The sequence below is a fragment of the Neopsephotus bourkii genome, unplaced genomic scaffold (genome assembly GCF_033783945.1).
Source record: "Neopsephotus bourkii isolate Nb327-2 ecotype Australia unplaced genomic scaffold, CSIRO-AGI_Nbou_v1 NB_1863, whole genome shotgun sequence".
Classification (NCBI taxonomy): domain Eukaryota; kingdom Metazoa; phylum Chordata; class Aves; order Psittaciformes; family Psittacidae; genus Neopsephotus; species Neopsephotus bourkii.
In genome coordinates, this window is record NW_026902336.1 from 557,308 (window position 1) to 579,733 (window position 22,426).

Sequence of the window (22,426 nt, forward strand, 5' to 3'; positions counted from 1 at the left end):
GATGCGTTAATTCAAATAGCTTTACATCTTTAGGATATTCGGGTAATGAACAGCTACAGCATCTTTTATAGTTAGTTAGTCAAATAACATAGTCCATTAAGCTAGCCCTCAAGGTAGAAAAGGTGCAGAAAGGATCATCACGTTAGTGAAATCAAGTGCTGCTCCGAAATGTAAAAACTTATTAATTTCTCTCCACTAGCGTATTATTTGACAAACAGCACAGGTATTCAAGAAACCGAACTCAGACTTAATGCAATTAAAGGGTTTTTTGCATTTCTTGTAAGTCTCCTAGCTCAGACCAAAGATAACCTCTTTCTCAGTATCAGATATTCCTTAGAAGTAGTAATGCTGCACTAGTATCACTGAGATATTAAGCTGTGGCTGATGCGCTATTTAATTTGACATTCCTTTTGTTGCTGTCCTTTACAGGGCTGTGACCACAGAGCTGGCTGCCTGCAAAAGCACTTCCAGACAAGCTGTTTGTGTACCCTTTTTGGCAGTGCTCGGTTTCCTGTCCTAGAGTGCTGTCCAGGTAGGATCAACTCTAGAGAAATAAACCACTACTGACTCTAGTTGCTCTCATCTTCTCACCCACTGAAGCCAATTCTGTTAAGACTTAGAGAAGCAGCTCCTTTTCCTTCCCTTACCTTCTTCCCCAAGTATCCCTGAGTAAAAGACTGATTGGTTTGTTGGGTTTTGGTGGTGTTTTCTTGGTTTGGATTTTTTACAGTCCATAAAACACCCCTCAGGTTTTAAAATGTTAAATAGCAAGCAATAAACTGGCTCTTGGAGGAACTGTCTAAAGCATGTGGGAGAATTAGGAATTGCATACTTCTGTAGGTTATCTGGAGTGCACACTTCATCATCATACAATCCTTCAGGATCCAGCAAGGTACCTGTGAAGAGAAAGGGAGATGTGACTGTTCCAGCAGTCCTCCTGTGACCTGCCTCGGAAGGCTTTTGAGGGCAGAGGTGTGTGAAGACAAGCATCTGTAGGGGGAGAAGGGACGGCACTGAAAGCACGTTGTGTTCACTGCGCCTCTGTCCAGACTTCCGTACTGCCTGCCACATTCCAAAACATTGCCTGTGCCCTTCCAGCAATGGGACAGTTTTTCAGCCCGGTGTCTGATTTTTTGTTGGTTTGTTGTTTTTTTTTCTGCTACAACAGTGTAAAGCCATGTTACTAAACAATTCTGCATTCTTGCCTTTAGTCTCTTCAGTTATAATTGCTCCTCTAGAGAAAGACTAATTGCTGAACTAAAGTTTTTGTGAGTTTAACTGTGTTGCATTAGGTACAAATAGCTTACAGTTCCAGAAAACCTTTTATAAGATGAATCCTAACAGTTCATGGTGTTGTTGAACTGCTTTGTTCCATCCTCGCTTATAGTATTTATAGAACACCAAATGGAACATTGTGATCAAATGCTGCAGGCTTTCACTGCATGCAGAAAGTACAGAAACAATAATTTGGCTTCTCCCCAAGTAATCCAGAGGTTATTTTTTAAGTAGAATAGGTGTGGGAAGTCATTCAGGGAGTTTGATGCTCAAGTTCCAGAATGTGGACTGAAGTTTGAGATCTCTGGTTCTTAATTACAGTTCAGCAAGACTGAACCGTTCAGGCTTATATACATGTTACAGAAAAACCCCTTATAAATATTTCGTCTCCACCAAATTCTTACTCCCAATTAGCTGAACTGTCTGCTGCTTACCAGTTTTGTATGAGTGGGACAAAGAAATGTTCATACACTCATAGTTGGAGAAGGTCTTACCGATTGCCCATGGTTTATCCTCCCCAGGACCAATTCGGCATGGATCTTTGTAGTGTGTAAACAGAGAATGCTGTTGCTCCAGCTTGTCCTCTGCAAGGAAAGCATAAGCCCAAGAAAAGGCATATCAGCTATGTGTGGTGAATCTTGGAACAACCACATGTCCTACCACAACAGAGAAGGCAAGTCCTCCTTCTTCCCTGATGCATATATATACTGTTGATTTCAACAAGGTCAGTAGCAGCTGTACTGCACAGCAGTATCTTGTCTTGATCAGAAATCCAAGCAAAGGCTTGCTAGTAACAGTGCTTTCCTACAGTCTTTCATAGAAAGACATTTTCAGTAGTGTCTAGCAGTAAACTGAAGTGAGTTTTGCAGCATGTTTCTTCTCCCTGCCGTTGACACTGCATGGTTTACTCTGGGACAAAACTTTAGTGGAGGATTGGACTGACTCCACAGTGGCAATGTGAATGGCTGTTGTGGGTTAAACAAACTTTTTGTGGGTTAAACTTACATTTGAACTTACTCAGATGTATGTATCTAAGTAAGTTCAAAGATAAAAGCTTGTGCTTTACTTGCTTTGGAAGAGTTCACTGAATGTTTTTCAAGCCATAACAGATAAAAGAAAGGGCAAACGATAATTCGCTTGGGATATTATCTACAGCATTAAAGTCATTCTGAACATAATCAGCATGACCTATCAACTTTAAATGAATTTCTTCCTAATTGCTGCTGTGCTCCTTGCCTTTATCACATCAGACTCCTAGGATTATTTAGTAAGATATGCTACAAAAATGTGTATACCAGAATTTCAGGCACTGAACAAATAAGCAAGTTCTAGTTCTGTGTGTGCTATTTGACATAGCAGTCATTGTACCTGGGAAACGAGCACAAGCAGAACTTGATCACACCAGCTGCTACAATTCCATTTATATTAAATGGCAAAGGAACTGGCAGCAGCTCCTGCTAACTTTCTTTCTTGCAGCATTTACACCTTTTACAAGGTTAAAACTTCTTAGCAACACTTGAAGGCTCTCTCTTGGGACCAACAGAATATTCACCTGTGTTTATAGCTGCTTCTGTAAAACACTTGTCACTGTCTATTGCTAAAACAGCAGCAAATGTAAGTACATATGAAAATCGACTTTTCTGAAGCGGGAAACAGAACTTTGAACCATGAGCTGTGTATCTTGGCCAGAATGCAGATCACACACTGCAGGAATCACATTAGATCTCTGTGTGTGAAATGCTGTTCTTGCCAAGGGAAGAAGCTCTTGACCTCTCCCAGTTATGAAGGAAGCAGAGCACAAACATGGAGTGCAGTAATACTGTGTCCACAGCTGTAGCCATGTTTGCCATTTTCTTACTAGTACTCATTAATAGAGCTGACTGTCTTTCATCTACTGCATCCATACCAGCTGATCTATCTCACTGCATCTTTCTAGGTCTCCCCCCAACCTCCCCTAATTAGCTCTTGATATCGAGAACATCCTCATAATCTCAGGGAGATTGAAAAATTAACTTGGCAGAGTACCCTGGAGATGTGGCAGTGGATGGGATAACTGACCTCTCAAGATTTGCCAGGGATGCAATGCAGAGAATTGCTTATTCTGCCTGAACAGCCAATTGGTTTGTTTAATGCTTACGGAAAAACAGATAATGAAACCTTTGTTCAGTTTATTTTTCCAGGTTTTCCCTTGTTATATGTCTACAAAATCTCCCCCAGAACCAAGGTAGATTAAACTTTTGTTATGACTGCCTTGCAGCTGTGACTCTGACAGTAACAAGTCACAGCTGATGAGACAAACCTAACCCATCTGACTGGAAAGCTTCTTATCTTACACTAAAAGGTTTAAAAACATTAATAGACTTCTACATATGTCAGTCAAAAGCAACCTGACCTTTCAAATAACGTTCCCACTAAGTGCGTGTTGTCATAATGTTCTGTAAAGCTGGAAGGGAAAACTGAGTTGCAGAACATTTGTCATAAGCATAAGGTCACTCATAGGCCTGGAGATCTTTGAAAACTGTTCTGTCAATACAGCTATGAATAGAAAGCTTGATATTCACTGGAACATTAATTACTTGCATGTGAGTCTGTGGAGTGGGAAAGAATAGAGAAAATCATACACAGAACCAGAGAAAGCTGATAAATGCTTAAAATTTAATATGTTGAGTTCCCTGTAATGCTAACAAATATCCCTAAACAATGAGTAATGAAAAAAATGGAGGAGAAAGGAAAGAAAGCAATCTAGAAATAAAAACCAAAGTAACTAGCATAATTTCCATTTCCAGGATGAGTGAATTTTAAAGGGAAGGGGGTAAATAAGCAGCAGAGACAGCAAAAATAAAATGGATTTTTATAATCTACTTTTCAGTCCTCTTTAGTAGTATTTGCAATGTTTGCAACTATTACCTGCAGAAGCAAATAGCTGCAGGTCACAACAGCATTAAATATACCCTGTGCTTCTTGTGCAAAATGTGGGTTAGTGCCAGACCTCGAGCAGAGAACACTGACTATATATTCTGCCTCTTGGCTTCACTCCTGTCTTTCTTCTAATGCCCCATTCACTTTCCCTTTGCCACCTGGCTGGGAAGTCTCCCCTTTGCTATTCAGCAGGTTTTTTATTTCCTTGGTGGACATCTTTGCTTCCAGGCAAGTCCATACACCTGTCAGTACTGCCCGTGAAACAGCCACATCACAGATTTGTCAGCAGATCTGGCTGTTCGTATCCCCCAGCTTCTGTCTCCCTTCACCAGCGCTGCTCCAGTTGCCGCCTCAGCCTGTCTTTATAGCAGCATGGCTAGCTGAAGGCCTCTTACTGAGCACATTTTTTCCCTCCTTCCCTAAAAAAAGCTCGCTATCACAGCTACCATTCTATTTTTTCATAATACATGTTAGTTTAACTACAGTATTCTCTAGCCATTATCACTTACAGTTCACCTCCACAGTGCGTAACAGGTTCTTCTAGCAGTCAGAACACTTGCCAGTACTTTCTCAGACCATTCTGAGTTTACTTTGGATCATACAGTTGTGACCCATTTATTTTTTGGTACATACGAGCTGAACACTGGAAGGGCTGTGTTTTGGGTTGATGATCTCTTCTACCCTATTAAATGTTTCTCCAACTTTGCTGAAATCTTGTCTTACAAGTGTCCAACAGCTCCAAGGCATTGTATAAAGCCAGGCAGCCACCAGAGCTGTACTGAGAAGGAAGGCAGAGAGGATACACAAACAAAATGTTCTGTGCTCTATGTTAGCAGTTTAACCCTTAGCAAAGTCTAATATTTATGTTTGAAAAAAAAGGCTACCATCTCTGTGAACTCAACACCCATTAATTTTGTAGAGTTCTTTTTCTAGTACCTTCAGCATCCAAATATAGAAGAAAAAAATTATTAGAAAACCCCAGAAGTACACAGCATCAGTTAATTTTTTTCCAAGACTGATTCAGCAGTGTTTACTTCTCTGCAGCATTAATCTCTCTATTTGCACTAATTACTTCTAACTGCATGAATTTACTTCTTTTTTCTCTACAAAAATCTTGTAATATCCACGTCTTTCATTAGTAGCAAGAATTCCAGTACAAAAGATGTCTTCTTAATTCAGGTAAAACTAAACCACTGGATCTGTCCTCATTATTGCTACTGGAAGTCACAAATTATTGCCCATTGTGCCCTAGAAAGCATCATGCTTACTAATCCAGCAGAGCTGGTATGTGGCAGCTACCCTCCTTGGCTTGTTTCAAGGCTAGTACCTATTTTAGAGGTACCTGTAACAATTGTTTCCTTGCAAAAGCCAGTCATGAGTTCAGATACTGCTATAGCCTACAGGAATCAAGAACTCTCCTGTTTCTTTCTGGAATAGGTAGATACCAAGAAAACAAAACCTTGTCTTACCAGAGGAGCAGTTATCAAAGTTAAGATCTCCACAAATGACATCAAAAGCCACCAGCTCCTCTGGATTGGCTGTACTGGAGGAGGAGGTAGATTTTCGGAATTCAGACAGCCAATCTTGAAGCATATCCAGTTGCTCACATCGAACAGTAGTATCTCCTGTAGCAAACAAATAAACATCCAGATAACCAAAACATGCGACAAGACCTCCTTTCAGCAGGTTTCTCAGCCCCAGGTTAGTTGATAAGCTATTGCTAGACATCCTGAGAAAAAGGATGCAAGATAAAAAATGGTGTGGCTAACAGTATGTTCAGCATTTGGTATGTAGCCCATTATGGAGTTCATTAGGAACCACACTTTTTGATGATTTAAATAACTCCTCTTGGAGTCAATCATACCAGGCATGGCTGAAGAAGTAAGAAGACAAGGCATCTACATCTATGCTGCAGACAAACTAGACAAAATGATGATGCTTCTAGCCAGAGGAAGAGGATGATCTGCACAGCTGTTACAATTAGGAATTCACAGTTACAGTCCTACTTCAGACCAAACTGGATGGCATGTTCTGGTGTAAATCACTTGAACTTTCTTTGCTTTCTGATTTTTAAAATGAAAAGTTTAACTTCAAGTATTACTAGGATTACACATGTATGGTGAATTCGGCTTAATCACATTGTAATAGTCTATATGACGAAGAAGAGATCTATTTGCAGGGGGGGTTGGAACTAGATGATCTTAGGGTCCTTTCCAACCTAAACCATTCTGTGATTTGTGTTCAAGTAAGAATGCTTTAACTTGAAGTATTTTTTCCTATTTTTAAAGGTATATGTAGATACAGGTTTAGGGAGGCAGGACTTAAGCAATGAAGAACCAGATCCTTTCACCAGTTGCTGGGAAGTTACACGAGGCTCCATGTACGGAGGATGTGGCTCTGTTTTATCACACTGGTAGGAAAGGGTTCAGATTGACTGGTTGTTAAATATTTTTACTTGCAAAACTATCTTTAATTGTAGCAACTAACAATACTTAATTCTAAGCAGATGAGGTGACATGAAGTCACTGGCTCTTTTAAAATGAGTACAACAAAAGTCTGATGTATGATGATGTGAGCAGGACACACTGTAGAAATAATTCTTTACTATGTTGTCTTCCTTTTTCTTTTGTTTTCACTGTAAATATAGTTAGCAGTTGTTATTTTCCTTGTTTCGACCTTGAAATGCTATGTCGAGTCGGAACATTACTTTTCTTCATAATAAAAGATGTGTTTTCAAACATCACAATCAGAAGGAAAAGTAGCAAACCCAAAATGACCTGACTACAATTTTATTTTAACCTAATTTACTACTTTGCGCTAGCTATTAAAAAGCTGTAAAACTCAATTAGAAACATCCATTATGTACATCCAAAGCTGCTTTCAGTGACCACTCTGGAGACAGTGACTATTCAAGTCCACATCCTCACAGCTTGTTAATCACTTGTCTCAAATGCAGCTGTCACCAGCACTTTATAAAAAGACTTTTCAAACATGAACTCAGCACACTGTAACTGCACTAGCACCCAGACAAACTTTAAGCATTAAGACTTCACTTTCCTACCACTATTAATGTGTTGGTTGGACTGTCAAGAACATCAGGGGAAAGGAAGCTGGGAGTGGTGTTAAAACAACAGTAAATACAAACTGAATCAGTAATGTTCAACAAGGCATGACTTGATACAATCCTAAATAGTTAAAAGAAATATGGAAAAAGGATATGACCAGGGAAAGAGAGTGCTTTAAATGGGTCCTGACAGTGACTCATCTTTTGAGACTAGTAACTCCAACAGTAAATTATCTTTTTTTTTTTTCCCCCACTTGTATTATTCCCAACAAATCTTTACAGGTTGAAGCTGTAATATAGAGGTACAAGTGGGTCTGTTCCTTAACACAGTTTCTGGTTACCTGTACCTCACATTCACACATACCCTAACCACATAGCTTGACACAAATCCAGACCAATGTATCCTGGGAAACCCCCTTGCTACCCAGGACGAGAAAGCCTTACCGTGAAGATGTAGGTAGACAAAAGCACAAAAAATAGGTCACGTGGAATAAATACAGCCTGGAGCAAGTGACATGAACCACAAAAGTTGTGCATGACTATTATACATGCTGCTATCCAAAGATACAGACAGAATTACAGATTCGTGCGCTAGCTGAGGCAGGGCCAACTACAGCAGGACTGTGGCCAGTCAGTCTTTGAAGACCTCTGTGGTTGGAAACTCCATTACTTCTGGTCACCTTTTCTAGTGCTTTGTCAACCTTACAAGTAAAAAGCGTTTTTTAAATTACATTTCTGGCAGTTCAGTTTCTGCTCACTGCTTCTCATCCTGTCTCTGTGCCCCACTGAGGAGAGTCTGCCTCCATCTTCCATTCACCTTCCTGTCAGGTATTTACACACTTCTCTAAGATCCTTCTCCTCCTGAATCTGAACAATCCCAGTTTGCTCATTTCTGGTGAAGCTTACTCAACTTCATGGACTGTCCTCCTTTGCAGTATCTGAATCTTTCTATTCTGTCTCATCTCTTTAGGCCACTACTTCTTTCTGGTCCACCTTTGTTTTCTCATCACACTTTTAAGCATGGTGCTTGTTGACAAGAATGCAGTTAACATCTTCCTCCCTACAAAGTCCTCATTATATAAATTGATCAACCATCTAAACCAAGCTTTTACATCCCTGAACTGTCCAAGTTTCTTTGCATTTTCTGTGTTACCCATCTAGCATGGCTTCACTAGGATGAGTGATAAAATAATACACCCATTGCCACATGGGCATAAACCTCAGGGAGCAACCTGTCACAGATCAGCCCAGTGAAGAATGTAGCAAATCCACTCAACTGAAACACACAAAGGTGGAGTTCTCCAAAACAGAAAACTCTTGAGAAAAACAAAAGGCAAAACTATTTTGGAGAATATTGCTAAAGTTGTTTGGTAATGTGCATTGCTGTTATTAAAAAGCCATTGCGTACATAGTGACATACATCTTGCATGGTGAGAATGCTGAGCCTTTGCAGCAGCACTGAACACCAGGGAGTCTCAGGGCTGTACAGGAAAATAGTAGCCTTGGAACTCTAGAGACAGATGATTTCCATTTCTCTTGAGAACTGTAGAATTTGTGATAGACTGGCAGCTCTGACTATCCCCACTAGAGGTCATAGAAGTAATTGCACTCCAGCACACTACGTGGAGCAGGTACAATGAAGTGAGCTACATTTCCATGACACAAGACGGGATCCTTTACTGCAATTCAAACATAACTGTTTTCTCAAATAATATTAAGCTGTCACTATCCGGATTACTGAGTGGCATAGCACGTACTGCATGTATCTGTAGGCAGAAGGTACTAGCGAGACTCAGAGCAGCACCCATAATCAAGATCTTTGGAGATGAAGGTAACATATCTAATTGGACATCTGAATAGAGAAGCCAAACCTGAATTCAGACCTGCCAGAGAGACAAACATTTCAGAAATGGCTGCTGACATGAAATAGCAGCAGTTGATATTAACAGTAGAAACCTAGGTAGTAACTCCCAACACTAACGTTCAACTTCTTCCTCCAGCCTTCAGCTCTAATTAAATGTTCAGATAGAATAACTGACCTGACTGACTGCCACCAGTGATTAACCAGAGAATACTGATTTGGACTAATTGCTTTACACTCTATTCCTCAGTAACTGGCCTGGAAAAATGCAAATAATTGTGTTACGACTGGCTCCTACAGTCAGCATTTCCGAACTCTCTGCAAGTTGCCTCCAGCTTCAGATACTGTGGTAAGATGAAAGTATAGTGTGGGAAACCTCAGCCAGCATAGATAAAGACTTCACTTTTGTTCATTATAGCATAATCATACTTGCCCTTTCCATTCACTTTGGAAATGCTTAAGTGAAAACCTGGCTTTAGTCAGAACTGAAGGTAGGTACTGTATTACGCTGAAGATGACTGTTTTGTCCTACTCTTGAAAGATGTTAGCAGGAGCACTGCGGTGGCTGAACAAAGCAGCTGACAAGCCTAGGCAGAGGAAATCAAAACACCCAGTGAAAGTTTTTAAAACCAGAGTTCTCAGCACTGATAAGTGCTATGGGATATATTATCAGGGAGCTAGGGAAGAGGAGCAAAAAGAGCAGTAAAGTGTAGGCTGTAAATCCTAGTCAAAAGAAAAACTGTTTCTAAGCCAAAGCCAAAGGCTTCAATTTAGCTGCGAGACAGGCTGTAGCACACCTGGCTGTGTGACAGGTTAAGCAGACCCCTACCCTTGTAACAGACTTAATCCAAGACAGCCTGGGGAAAACAAAAAACAAACTACCTAAAAAGACAAAGCAGCAACGACACCCCCAACCCCACTCCCCTTACTCTGCTGGGTTAGTTTTGAGCTAGGTCAGGTCTCTTGCAAGTGCAACACAACCTACAACAGCCATGGTTAGCACAGCTGAGAGAAGGAGGTAAGGGCAGGCTGTCAGGGGGTAGGTATACCATCTTTGCTATTTTAGAAACATATCTGGAATCACTGCCTAATGGTGCTTAGCACCAAGGTTGCTCCTGGTGGCACAGTCAGAATTTCAGATGCTGAGGGGTCTTTCTCAGTCCTGGTCTGAGTTCTGCTTAAGCTGTGTGTAAGCTTATGGAACCCAAAACTGGTGCTAGAGAAGCACGAGTTGCCAGTACCTGTGGTGCGAAGTAGATTCACACTAAGCAAAAAACAGGGACATGAACAAGGTTACAAGATAGTATCCAGCATGCTGCATCATCTGAGGTGGGCTGGAATAGCTGGAGCCTTGCTCTCTTTTGATGGTTTGGTGAGATGTCTGAAAGGCATGACTTCAAGGGAGGTGGGTGGATTCTGGGCAGCAAAACCTGTCCAAAACATTAATCACTGACTAATTAATAGACACAAAAGAGCCATGTAAACTTAACAGCCAGCCCCTTGGAAAATAATTACATTTAAGCCTCATTAAAGGATCTCTTCATTTGTCACTGAAATGCAGCTATTTCCACAGTGGAAATCAAGAGCTTCTTCATTGCAGCATTTAGTAATAGGTAGAGAATTGAGAGGACAAGCTGCATCTCATTCTGCAGTTTTATTGAAAAAGGTGAATGTTAGGTCTGAAAACACAGTAATTGTTCAGAACAGAGTTGAGCTGCACATCTCTTGAGAAAAGCATTAGTAGTTCATCCTTGACCATAAGCAGTTTATCCCTTCATCTTATACTCATGTATGTATCAGAACTGTCAAGTGTAAGTTTATGTATCCTAAAGGAAGCCAAACTACACTCACCATGTGTGACTGGATGATTTAAATGGCTGACCTTTTAAACAGTGCATGTTTTTACAGATATCACATCTCTACATTGCTGACCTGTTTTTTAGATAATTTTTTAAATGCGTGAAACGTTATGAATCAGATTATACAAATCAGAAGGCACAGCTCTGCCAAACACATGAACTTTAGTTTTCCATTTCATTAGATAAACTAGTATGATACATTAAAGGACAGTTACACTCTTAGCTCACTGACTGCTCTGTTTGAATGTTGTTTGAACCCGATAAGCCTAAAAATATGAAGCAAGAACCTAAGTAGGAAAACAGAAGTTTGCATTTTACCCTTGAAAAAGCTTTAGGCTGACCTTGAAAACAGAACACTATTTCCCCATTTCCCCCCCTCTTCCTTTTCAGTATTATAGGGACTTCACAATGCAGTTGTCAGAGGCTAACTGAGAATACATGACTAGGTAATAAAAAGGAACAGGACTGAAAATGGAAGTTTATCATCTAAACGAGAACAGCAAGAAATCTCTCCTCCACAACAGCAATCGCATGGTACATTACCATAATTCCAGAGTTTAAAATAGAAAACCAGAGAAGGATGTTACACTGTTAAAATGTAGCTGAAAAATTAATGAATCTTCTTTACCACTACCCAGTCTCTCTAATGTACTTCAGGGACACCTGGGTTTGTTACCAAGTCTGTCTGTCTGCAGCTGAAGCTGCAGAGAAATGGATGAAGTGAAGTGATGAAGTGGAAAGGAGCTGGCTGCTTCACTGTGTTAACCTCAACATGCTGTGGCACATTGGTTCAACCTTCTGCCACGTGTAACAGATTGCTAACTGGCCTCAGCCCATAGCATACTTGCTGTCTAGGTAGTCCAAGAGGGCTGTGTGGTGCTCTCCAGCATTCAGGAGCACAAGAATCGCAGTTGAATCAAGGAAAACTTCAGGATATCCATCACCCCTCTAGTTAAATTAAATTCTCATCTTATCTTACACAAAGATTTGGAGATAAAGCTTTTATTTTAGTCCTACACCTACTAAGTATAGAACTGATAGTTTTGATACAAAAGATAGGAGAAATACGTGGAAAATTCTCCATAGGCATCTCCAAGTTGTTCAAGTATTTGTCAGTTTTAATTGATGAGTGTTGAGATGAACAGCTCAAATGGAGAAGTGTCTCAATTTCAAAACGTATGCATTAGAACACTAAAAACGGAATAAAATGACCCTACTATCTACAGACTTTATTAGTTTTTCTTTCCCTTGATTTCTGGATTGGGATTGTAAAATGGAGATGAGGCCACTCATCTACCTCAGCTCTGCTCTGAATATTTAGATTAAATGAGAGCTGAATGTTGAGATACTATCATAAAAAAAAGGTCATAAAAGATGGTTGATGAGAAACAGGCTCCGCCGCAACCTTATTTAATGACCTTAGAATACTGTTTCATGAAAGAAAGAACATAGCAGGCTGTTGGGTGTTGTAGTAAATGTTATAATGGGATTGCTTACAGGAAAATTTTTCAGTGGGTGTATTAGCATGCTTGCCATTTATGTATGAAATTTACAGGTCAAGACCCAGAGAATATGGGTTTATGCCAGCTGCTGATTTCTGCTGTCCCTTATACATTCTGTTATACCTTCCAATAATCTCGATTATATACAAACGTCTGTATATTGATACTCACAGTATGGGCTATTGTTGAGTAATGATAGCAATGTATATGCTAAAATAACAGCATGTGATTAAGAGGGAGCAGAGAGGAGGAAACCTCTCAAGGCATAATTTTTGTTTGTCTCCTATAATACTTAACTACTCCAAGAGTGAAAAGGGAAGGGTTTGGGATATACTTTTTTACCCTGCTTGACTATTTCACTGCTTTTTGCAGTGCATACTGCACCATGTCAGAAATACTGGAGGAGCAATGCTTGTTACTCTTGCACAAGACCACCACCACAGGCCTAGTAATAGTGAATAAGTAAGATATGCAATTTAGTACAGTACCTGCAATAGCTTGCAAGTGAGTGCAGGAAATGTATCCCACAATTCTTTGGTCCTGAGGTGTACTTCCCACTTGCACCTGGGAGGGAAGGAAGAAATAAAAGGGTGATTAATGGAAAAGCTTGTACAACTCCACTTCTACTCTAGCCATGCAGCCTCTGTACATGGTATTGGCCTTTTTTTTCCCCCCAATCTTTCCATCTTGGCTCCACTTTGAAAACACACACACCTGAAAACCCACTGGCGACACACAACTGCTAGCATGTTGCCTCCCTCCTGACCACCACATCAACCTTTCTATTTCGATCTGCAACACATGCAAAATATGCAGCATGTGCAATATGCCAAAGGAGGCTGGGGAAAAGGATGAAACATGAAATAAATACTGGGTTTAGACCATGTTTTCTCCATTCCACAGCAAGTTTTAAATTTTGATGGATTTTTTCCATGTTTCTCCAAAGTTGTTAGGGATTTTTGCTATGTCTCAGCAAAGTGTTTACATTCTTCAGTGCACAGCAGCAGCCCCCATGTCTGTCAACCAGATGAAAGCACAACGTGTGCTGCTGCTCTTACAGAAGAAGCAGGACTTCCAGGGAAGCTGGAACATAGTGTAATTACTCATCTGTCTCACGTGCTACAGTCTTTTAAATCTATATTTGCTGGTAAACACAGCCAAATCAGAATCAAGTTCTGATTTAGGTTTTTACCTCTACTGTAGGGGTTGGAAGCTCAGGACTTACACAGCTGCAAATCAGCATTCCCAGTGATTGGAGAATCAGGATTTGGTTTGAGGCAAGGAACTAGTTTAACCATATGGTTTTCCTCTTAGTAGTTAACATGGCAACACTGCATGGACTACTAAAGGAAATGCCCACTGAGGAAAGCTGTACCCAGGGCTCAGAAAACAAAACCACAGATGACTCTTCTTCACAAGGGTTGGTTCAGATTTCATCTGACACCTCTAAATAACAAGCAGAGCTCCATTTCATACAGACACAGTTATGTCAGCTTGGTTGGTGTTCTTGGTTTTCAGCTATCCAAGACCCAACTGATTCATTTTGTAACTGGAAAGTCAGCTCTTCAGTGAGTGAATTTGGAAGTTATTTGTACTTAGGAATACCTTGTTAACTTTCAGGTTTTGTTCTAACTAGCAGAGTATGTAATAAACAACTTGCAGTATTCTGTCCTCAGCCTGTTCAGTCCTCATTTAGATACCTTTCCAAATGGATATCTATGGTGTTCTTATTGCTATGCCCATACAGTTCAGCTTCTTCAGGGAGGGTGAAGGTAAACCAAGACAGGGAAAATACAGGCAGTCACTGATGGATCCACCTCTAAGCCAGAGGATTCTCCTGAACTTGTAAGAGTGTAGCAGAGACAGAGAGGACAACATCCTGATCTGATGTATGGCTGCTTGCGACTACTGCAGATGCTTCACTATGCAGACCTCTTTCTTGCTCCCTCAGGCTGCCCTGGTGTGAATACATTACAGTGTCACAGGGGCATTAAAAGGATTGTTCTCTCCAGCTCTCTCCAGCTTTTTCCTGCAACATACGCCATTCCAATCGAAAAGTGGGAAACCACCAATTTATAACCTCTACTATTTAGGGGAGACAGATGTATCAATTATATTTTCCAAATGTAACTCAAGATTTTCTCTTCAACACTGAAAACTATGTATTGTAATGTCTACTAGTTTACAAATGTTCAGTGTCTCATGATGCAAAGTGTGTGTTGTATGTCTTTCTGTGCCACCTACTGTAACCACACTAAAAAAGAAAATACCGCATGTAAAGTTTCCTGCCTTATAGCAAGAACATGCTGTTTGTAATCCTGTTATTAACCACAACAGATGGAATCAGTGTCAGTGTCTGTATCCAAAAAGCGTAAAAGATTTAAGTCTGAAAGCTGAACATCCAAACATAGGCTACAGTTGAGAAAAAAAGTCAGCTCAAACTGCCTTTAGAATTTCCTATGCAGCCTTAATGGAGTGTCTTTAAAAGGCCTCATACTCATCAGCTAATTAATGCACAGGATCATCATCATCTGCATTAAGCAGAAATAAATACACTGCATGCACTGTCCCTGTGTACACAGATCCATACTGAAATGGTCTTGGGATCTTTCACTCTCAAAGAACGACAAGAAATGGCCTAGAAAAAAGACTGACCGTAGCTACAGGCACCTGGGTGAGTGCAACAAATGCCTCTTGGGGTTACTGCCATGGAGGAACACTGCCCCAGGACTCTGCACTTGCTGGAAACAAGGGCTGCTTTACACACCCCTTGTGGGGAAAAGGAGAGGGCCTTTCCTAAGGACTCTGCTAATTAAAAAAAACCCCACATAACTCAAAAGCAAGTTAAGACACTAACATAATTAGAATTAAGGAGGTAAGTAACAGCATGGAAGTATATCCAGAGCAGCTTAACTCCCACCTTTCCTCCAATGCTTCTGACTTTTGGTTTGGGTTGGTTTTTATTGTTTATTTTGAGTGGTACTATTGATGTAAACCACCAACCACAGTCCTTTTGAGTACAATTTTAATGGAGGCAAATATTTATGACAACTGCTAGGAGAGAAAACAAATACCCTTGCAGCCTTAGTCAATTCCCAGCTACAGCAGAAGCACTAGTCTATTAAATATGATCTGAAATAAAATAGTAAGGAAAATGTAATTATTCAGTATAATTTGGTGTTTCACAGATGGACAAGAACTGTGGAATGTGCAGTCAGGAAAAACACTTGACCTCTAGAATATTATAAGCTCTGTAATTCTGCACAAAACCATCCCTTTGTGTGGCCAGAGTGTAGCTACTTTTAGACTGTTCCATTTTCAAGGGTATGTTATGTTGTGGTAACTTGGCCCAAACAGCTACGTGGCGGTCTTTCAGGAAGGCAATGCTGAGTGTTCACATCAGTCTGCAATGGGGATTTGGCAGAAAGATTCCACTTCCATCAAACCAGGTCATTTCACAAGCATAACAATTTCTGCTGCTTAATACAGAAAAAAAACATCTAAATTCACATTTGCAAAGAAAATACGTGTAAGATGATAAGCCAGAGTGGCTCCTTCACCATAAGCCTGACTTAAGTTCACCTCAACTGTTTGACAGTAGCAGCAATGTGTCAATAATACATTTACTGAATTACGCTTCTGCAGGAACTACTTCAATTAAAACTTTCTAAAAGTCATTGTATAATCTTGGTTGTGTCATAGATTAGCAGAGAAGCACATCTGTTTCTATGGAATTTACAGAAAGGTAATATCTGAATATATTTACAACTTGCCTATGTTTTAAAACAGGCTAATTATTACAAGAGGAAGAAGTTGTATGTGTTAACCTGTTAAACTCTGATGTTACCTAGAGGTAAAGTTAAAGTAGAACATATTTGTGGTTTAATAAAGTGTTCCAATTATGCAACTTTGACAGAAACAAATGAACGTTTTTCCATATTATGCTGAAATATGCAAAATATATTCCAGTTAAGAAAAGTTAAGTTTGATTATTTAACTTTGCAAAAGTAATCAAACTAGTCAAATGTTCAGAAGCTAGGAGTGGATTTGGTACACCACTGAAAATTACATTTTGTTTGCTGTTGGGGGGGCATAAAAAGCTCCTTACAGATGAGAAAAGCTATTTTCTGTAAAGGGGAAAGCCTTCTAGGTTGTATTTGGAATTCAAAGCCAGTTTCTACTGCTACATATTTACATTTGATCCCTCCCTATAAATTAAATCAGCGCAAACCTGACAGCTCTGAACTTTTACTGGTAACCTCAAGTGCTTTTCTCTGTGCCATAGCACCTTAGTACAAGCTGTTGGAGAGACCACATCAGCTGTACTGTACTGCACAAAGTGGTGTATATTCCTGTAGTCGTGTATCAAAAACTTGTCCTGTGTCAACTGAGTAACAGACTGGTATCAGGTAATACATTGTACTCATGAAAAGTAGCAAGTCCTCAGGGCTACAGCAGGAAGATTCTTGTTGACAGGAAAAAAAAAAAAAAAAATGAGTAGCAAGAGTTGAAATTTTAGACCTAGAGTGAAGGAAATAACTTGAATTTCAACCACATTACTTGCTGTCATGAGAATTTTCTGAGGTAAAGGAAAAATATGTACATCTCATGTTTACCATGTATAGTAAGTATACAAAGCTACAAACATAACCAATGTCTTTATATTTACACACAGTTCTGTTGTATCTGGATATCAAGAAAAGCATCAAGAGATACTTCACAATAAAAAACAGGAAATGCTACCTAAACACCAGCAGTGTTTCAATACCAGCTTAAGAGCCAGCTTCAGGCGTGTCATTGCTGTGTTAATAAATGATCAGCTACTTGGAAGGAAATGTTCTTTAATGCTTAAACATTTGTGCTGTGCCATACATGAGAAATCCCCCTCAAAGAATCAAACTAGATTCTCAAACACTAACCCATTACATGTAGACAAAACCAAAAGGTTTGTTGTGAGAGAAACTTAGTAACTAGAAGCTTCACATTACCAGGAGGTAGACACTAAGAAACACATAAAAGAGTTTCTTCAGTGTGTACGCTCCCATATGAAGGGTTCATCTATAAACATTTCATGCCAGTGCTTCTTCCATCATGGCAAGCAAACCCAGGTGCGCAAACCAGAAGAGAGCTAAAATTTTGGTGTACTCCTTGAAAAGGAGCTCCACAGAGTTTATCACCCCACAGCCTACGTGTGACCAATAAAATAAAAGCTGGGAAGGGTAAATAATCTGAATGCAACATTAGGAATCCTTCAGAGAGATGAGATGCTGCACAGAATCACTCTAGCTGCAGCTGTTACCATTTCATCACATATTGGACTATAAGTGAGCAAACCCCTTCATTTCATCAGCTTAGTTGACCATGAAGGTGTCAGTTTTGCCACATTTATTCACTGGAATAAATGTGAACTGTAGTACTGATTCCTGTATTATTCCTGTGAAGAGGTTATGTCTCCTATAGAGCTCTACGGCAAACAGCTACGGTCATGCTGAGAACCAAACTAAAGATGTTCATACTGTGAAGAAAAACTGGCCAGGCTGAAAAGCACCTGCATGCTCTGTGGGGAAACCTTTTCCGCTTAAAAACAGACACCTGAGGGCTGCATTTGTAAAAAACACCATCTAATCAGGGGCCTTGAGCTCCTTGGAAATGAAACACACCAGGCCAAGAACACTGACACAGCCTTTACAGTAGATGTGACTTACTCCCACAGAAGTATTCACCATATGTGGCCAATATTGTTTAAGTGCAAGAGAAGCTCCATTAAAAATACAGAAGCATAAAGTTTAACTGAATTGCTGCAGACAAGCAACTGTATGCACAAGGAGCAATACCTCCACACATGCTAGCAGTTCTGACCTTCCGGATTTGGTGTCCTGAGACCTGCTGGTGACAGCACAGTGCTTGTACTTCCCAATTTCAACTCCCATGGGAATATCATCATATGCAATTATAGTAAAGAGTAAGACTGAGAAAGAGAAGATAAAGAAGTGGAAAACACAGTTTATCTTTCTTTTCAGTACAACTTTTCCTTAATCTCCCAAATTGTATCAGCTCCTCCTGGATATTTGTTTCTATTTCAGCAATTTTCTGAGAGTCAGCACCAAGAAGCTAACTGGAAGAACCAGCCCAGCTGCGGGCCTGAGAGCTTGCTCCTGTTAGTGTTAAGATGCCGAGAAAAACTGAAACTGCTCATATTCACAGTTCAAACCTTCCTGACACACCAGGATGAATTGGATTAGTGGTAACATCCAAGAAAGATGTATTTTTTTCCTGTACTTTGTGTTTTTTGTAGTAGCTTTCTGGTTAGCATAGTGTAAAAGGTCTATCTTATTTTTGGTACTTTGACAGGTTGTGCCTTTTGCCTTCAGAGATATGTAGCAGCTTCTAAAAAAGCTGCATTAGTTAAATTACTAATTTTTTATTATACGTATATTATTTAGGCATGCTAAATAAAGAAATTTAAAATATTACAGAGGTCAGCTTAAAATTTGGTTTGGTGTACTGAAACCCTTTGTAGCCACGTTTGCACTTGATTAGTTTAGGATTCTGTTTTTCCCCATCTCCCACATAACATCAATCACTGTTCCATGAATTCAGAGAATCAGTTATTTGGCAAAGCTTCCTTAAAGCTTATATGTGAGGGAAAGTGGCTGGAAATTGGTACCACAAATGAAGGGCTCTTCCTCTTCTGAAGAGGAAGAAGCCCACATCTAATTCTCTCAAACCCTTATTTCATTCTGCACAGCAGTTTTAATTTGTCCCCATTAATGAAGAAGAAAAAGACTGATTAAGAATATTAACTACATCGAGTGAAGGAACATGGTACAGTGCCATGGGAAGGTCTTGTTTTTAAAAAAAAGGGTCTCAGGCAGTTCATTGGACTCTATCCAGTTCCTGCATTAACATTTTATAGCAGAAACTGAACATGCGGGAAATGTTTAGGTTACCCTCGTGGTTGAAACAGCACAGCTTTAAAGTTATCTAAACAAATTCATGAACAGCACTAGACATTTCTTTTATATGTCCTGGGTTAACTGTAGATTCTGAACAACTGATCAAGGACAAGAAATATCTAATTACTGGAATTGCTGGGTGATCTTATACTGAGGTCAGAAAACAGGCATTCCCCTTTTCTCCATAATCTTTGGGTAAAATAACGTCCCCTTGGTATCTTGTGCAATTGTGGAGCTGAAGCTCCCCCTTCACTCACAGCCACAACACACACAAAGTGGCATGGGACAGTAAAGGCAGCTTAACTGCCCAAGCAACCTGCATCTGTATCAGCAGCATCAAAAAGGAGACTCAGAGATTGGTTCAGGGAACCCTCATTTTATCTTTCAAAGCAGGCACCTTGAGAGCAGCAAACAGTAAAAACCATGCTTCACAGCAGGTTTCCAGTCAGAGCTCCTGCTCCTTTCCCCCTCTGCTACCACCAGACCAGCTCTTTTGAAAATGAAGTTGAGCTTTGCATATAAAGCAAAGGTTGCTAGGTTTCCTTTAAGCAATGAATAATAGCATGTTTTCCGCACAATTACTGTGGTCCCTGAGAACAGCATTAATTCTCACAGAATTTGAAAAGTAAATCTGTTAATAAGCTTAAGAACTAATATCAATTAAACACAAGTTCTTTCAGAAATTTAGCAAAACCCACAAGACATTTTTTCCTTTTGATTCCTTTTGGTTTTGTTAGAATACTACTAGCTGTTCAAACGATGCACATCAGACTGTGGTTTTGGTCTTATGTTCACATAATTCTGTTTTAAGCAATTTTTATTTTTGCTAAAATTCTTGGCAGATGCCAAAACCCAGAATAATTTCCTACTAAGAATGGTAGGAAGAACAGCCATCTACTCAAAATACTTCCATATATTCCACTCTCATTCCAAAACCTTTCCTCACTTAACAGGCATTCTGGGCTCCCCACCCCAAGGATGCATTTACATGTTATATGGCACAGGTTTATGTTACAGCCATTTCAGTTTAATGATAAGAGAGAGGCATAATTTGTCAGCACAAGTGACAGTTTTTATTCATAGAAGGACAGAATCCCAGGTTGGAAGGGACATCAGGGATCATCTGGTCCAACCTTTGTGAACAAAGCATGACTTTGCCTAGACTAGATGTTCCAGCACCCTGGCCAGATGAATCTTTAAAGTATCATTGGATGTATCCATTTTTTATTAGATTGATACATCTGGAAAAATACTGTCAAGCCCTTCAGTTAAGGAGTCTCCCAAGTTAAGGATGTTTTCTGGTTTTATTGCACTACTGCCCTAACCCTTACACAATGTCCCTGAAAGACAGCATGACGAAGGCTACATACTAATCCTTCAATCTAGAGATGAATGTTGACATTTTGAAGCTGCCTGGTAAATTACAAACAGGTGGTGCATTACACTTTTTGCTCAGCACTCACTGATACCTTTTAAACTAGATTTGACTGCACAATCATCATCCAGTTTCTGAAAGGGACTTATATTTTCAAACTGCCTTTAAATTCATCAAACCACTGTGTATTAAAATCATGAGTGTGTCAAACCAACAGCTGCAGAGTAACCAAGAACACTGCAACCTGCATCACTTTATGTACAGAGACATACAAGCCAGCTCCTTAGTTGGCATCACCAGCACAAGACAGCATATGTCAGTCTCACTTCCCTCATCTCTCCCTATAGCAGAGCAGCAGTAAGAGACAATTGGAGTTATAAACTCTACACAGCAGAATCAAGGGTTTTTTTTGTAGAGCATTTTAAATTAATGTGACATGCAATGCTAGAACAGAGTCACACCAAAGTCTCCCAAGGGCCCGGGCTGCCAAAGTATGAAAATGGACTGGCTGATTTATGCATCTGCTAACTCCTCCTCTGTGTCTTCAGCAGCGACTTGTAACAGTGGTTTAACACTCCAGACACATGAAAATGTCACTTAGGTGCAAGTGACATTTCCCCCCTTCTTAGAATCTGTTTTTAATGTGATTGTGTCCTTCTAAATCTGAATTAGACCCTCAGATTGGCAACAGAAACATTGCTGGAGTCTGAAGAGATCAAAGTGCTGAATGCAGCTTAGTCCTCCATTTATGCAGAAAAAATGGCCTTTACACAATAGCTACTCACAGCTTCTTCTTTCTGTCTAACCTGAACTTCCCCTGTTTATGTTTAAACCCATCACCCCTTTTCCTATCACTACAGTCCCTGATGAAGAGTCCCCCTCTGACATCTTTGTAGGCCCCCTTCAGATACTGGAAGGCTCCTATGAGGTCTTCACGCAGCCTTCTCTTCTCCAGGCTGAACAGCCCCAACTTTCTCAGCCTGGCTTCATACAGGAGGTGCTCCAGCCCCTGATCATCCTTGTGGCCTCCTTTAGACTTGCTCCAACAGCTCTATGTCCTTCTTAATAGCTGTACATAAGAGCTGATTATTATTACTGCTACTAATCATAATCCTTGAGCTCTGGAAGTCTCTTGGGTAAAATAACTCTGTATGACTAAGCAAATCTCTCAAATCCTTCCAAATCTCCACCTGAACTTAACAATCTAGATGGTGAAGGCAGGGCAGAGAAGAGGGAGGCAATGGAAAAGTAATTTCCTCTTCACTGGAAACTGAACCTATTCTGAAAGGAAAAAATGTGTGAAACCATTGTACCTTGGCAGTAGGGATCTGTTCTGTGACACAACTCCTGAAAACAGTTTTGCCTTTTTGTTCAAAATAACACAACTTCCATTAAATGTTTTATTCCGAGACCTTTAATTTATTTCCTTATCAGTTGTATTTGTAGTAAGGAGACAAACTGTACTCTTTAATGAGTGCCAGTTTCTTTCTATGAATATTCTTCTGAGTCTGGCTGTTAGGTCTTTCCTGAGGTTCATAAAGATTTGAATACAGGCTTTGTCCTCCCAATGAGTGTAAACATTCAGTGATTTTATCCATATTTTCAAAATATGCAC

The 22,426-nt window shown here is 39.9% G+C and overlaps 1 protein-coding gene across 4 annotated transcripts in view; it reads right to left on the reverse strand.

Moving 5' to 3' along the window:
* Positions 1 to 22,426, reverse strand: part of SMPD3 (sphingomyelin phosphodiesterase 3) — a 114,706-nt gene that overhangs the window by 8,229 nt on the left and 84,051 nt on the right. For all 4 annotated transcript variants that reach the window (XM_061344071.1, XM_061344072.1, XM_061344074.1 and 1 more), the window contains exons 3-6: positions 12,969 to 13,044; positions 5,664 to 5,819; positions 1,770 to 1,859; positions 833 to 896 (exon numbers count right to left, since the gene is read on the reverse strand). In XM_061344071.1, coding sequence (XP_061200055.1) covers positions 833 to 896; positions 1,770 to 1,859; positions 5,664 to 5,819; positions 12,969 to 13,044 — 386 coding nt within the window. The remainder of the gene's footprint in view (positions 1 to 832; positions 897 to 1,769; positions 1,860 to 5,663; positions 5,820 to 12,968; positions 13,045 to 22,426) is intronic.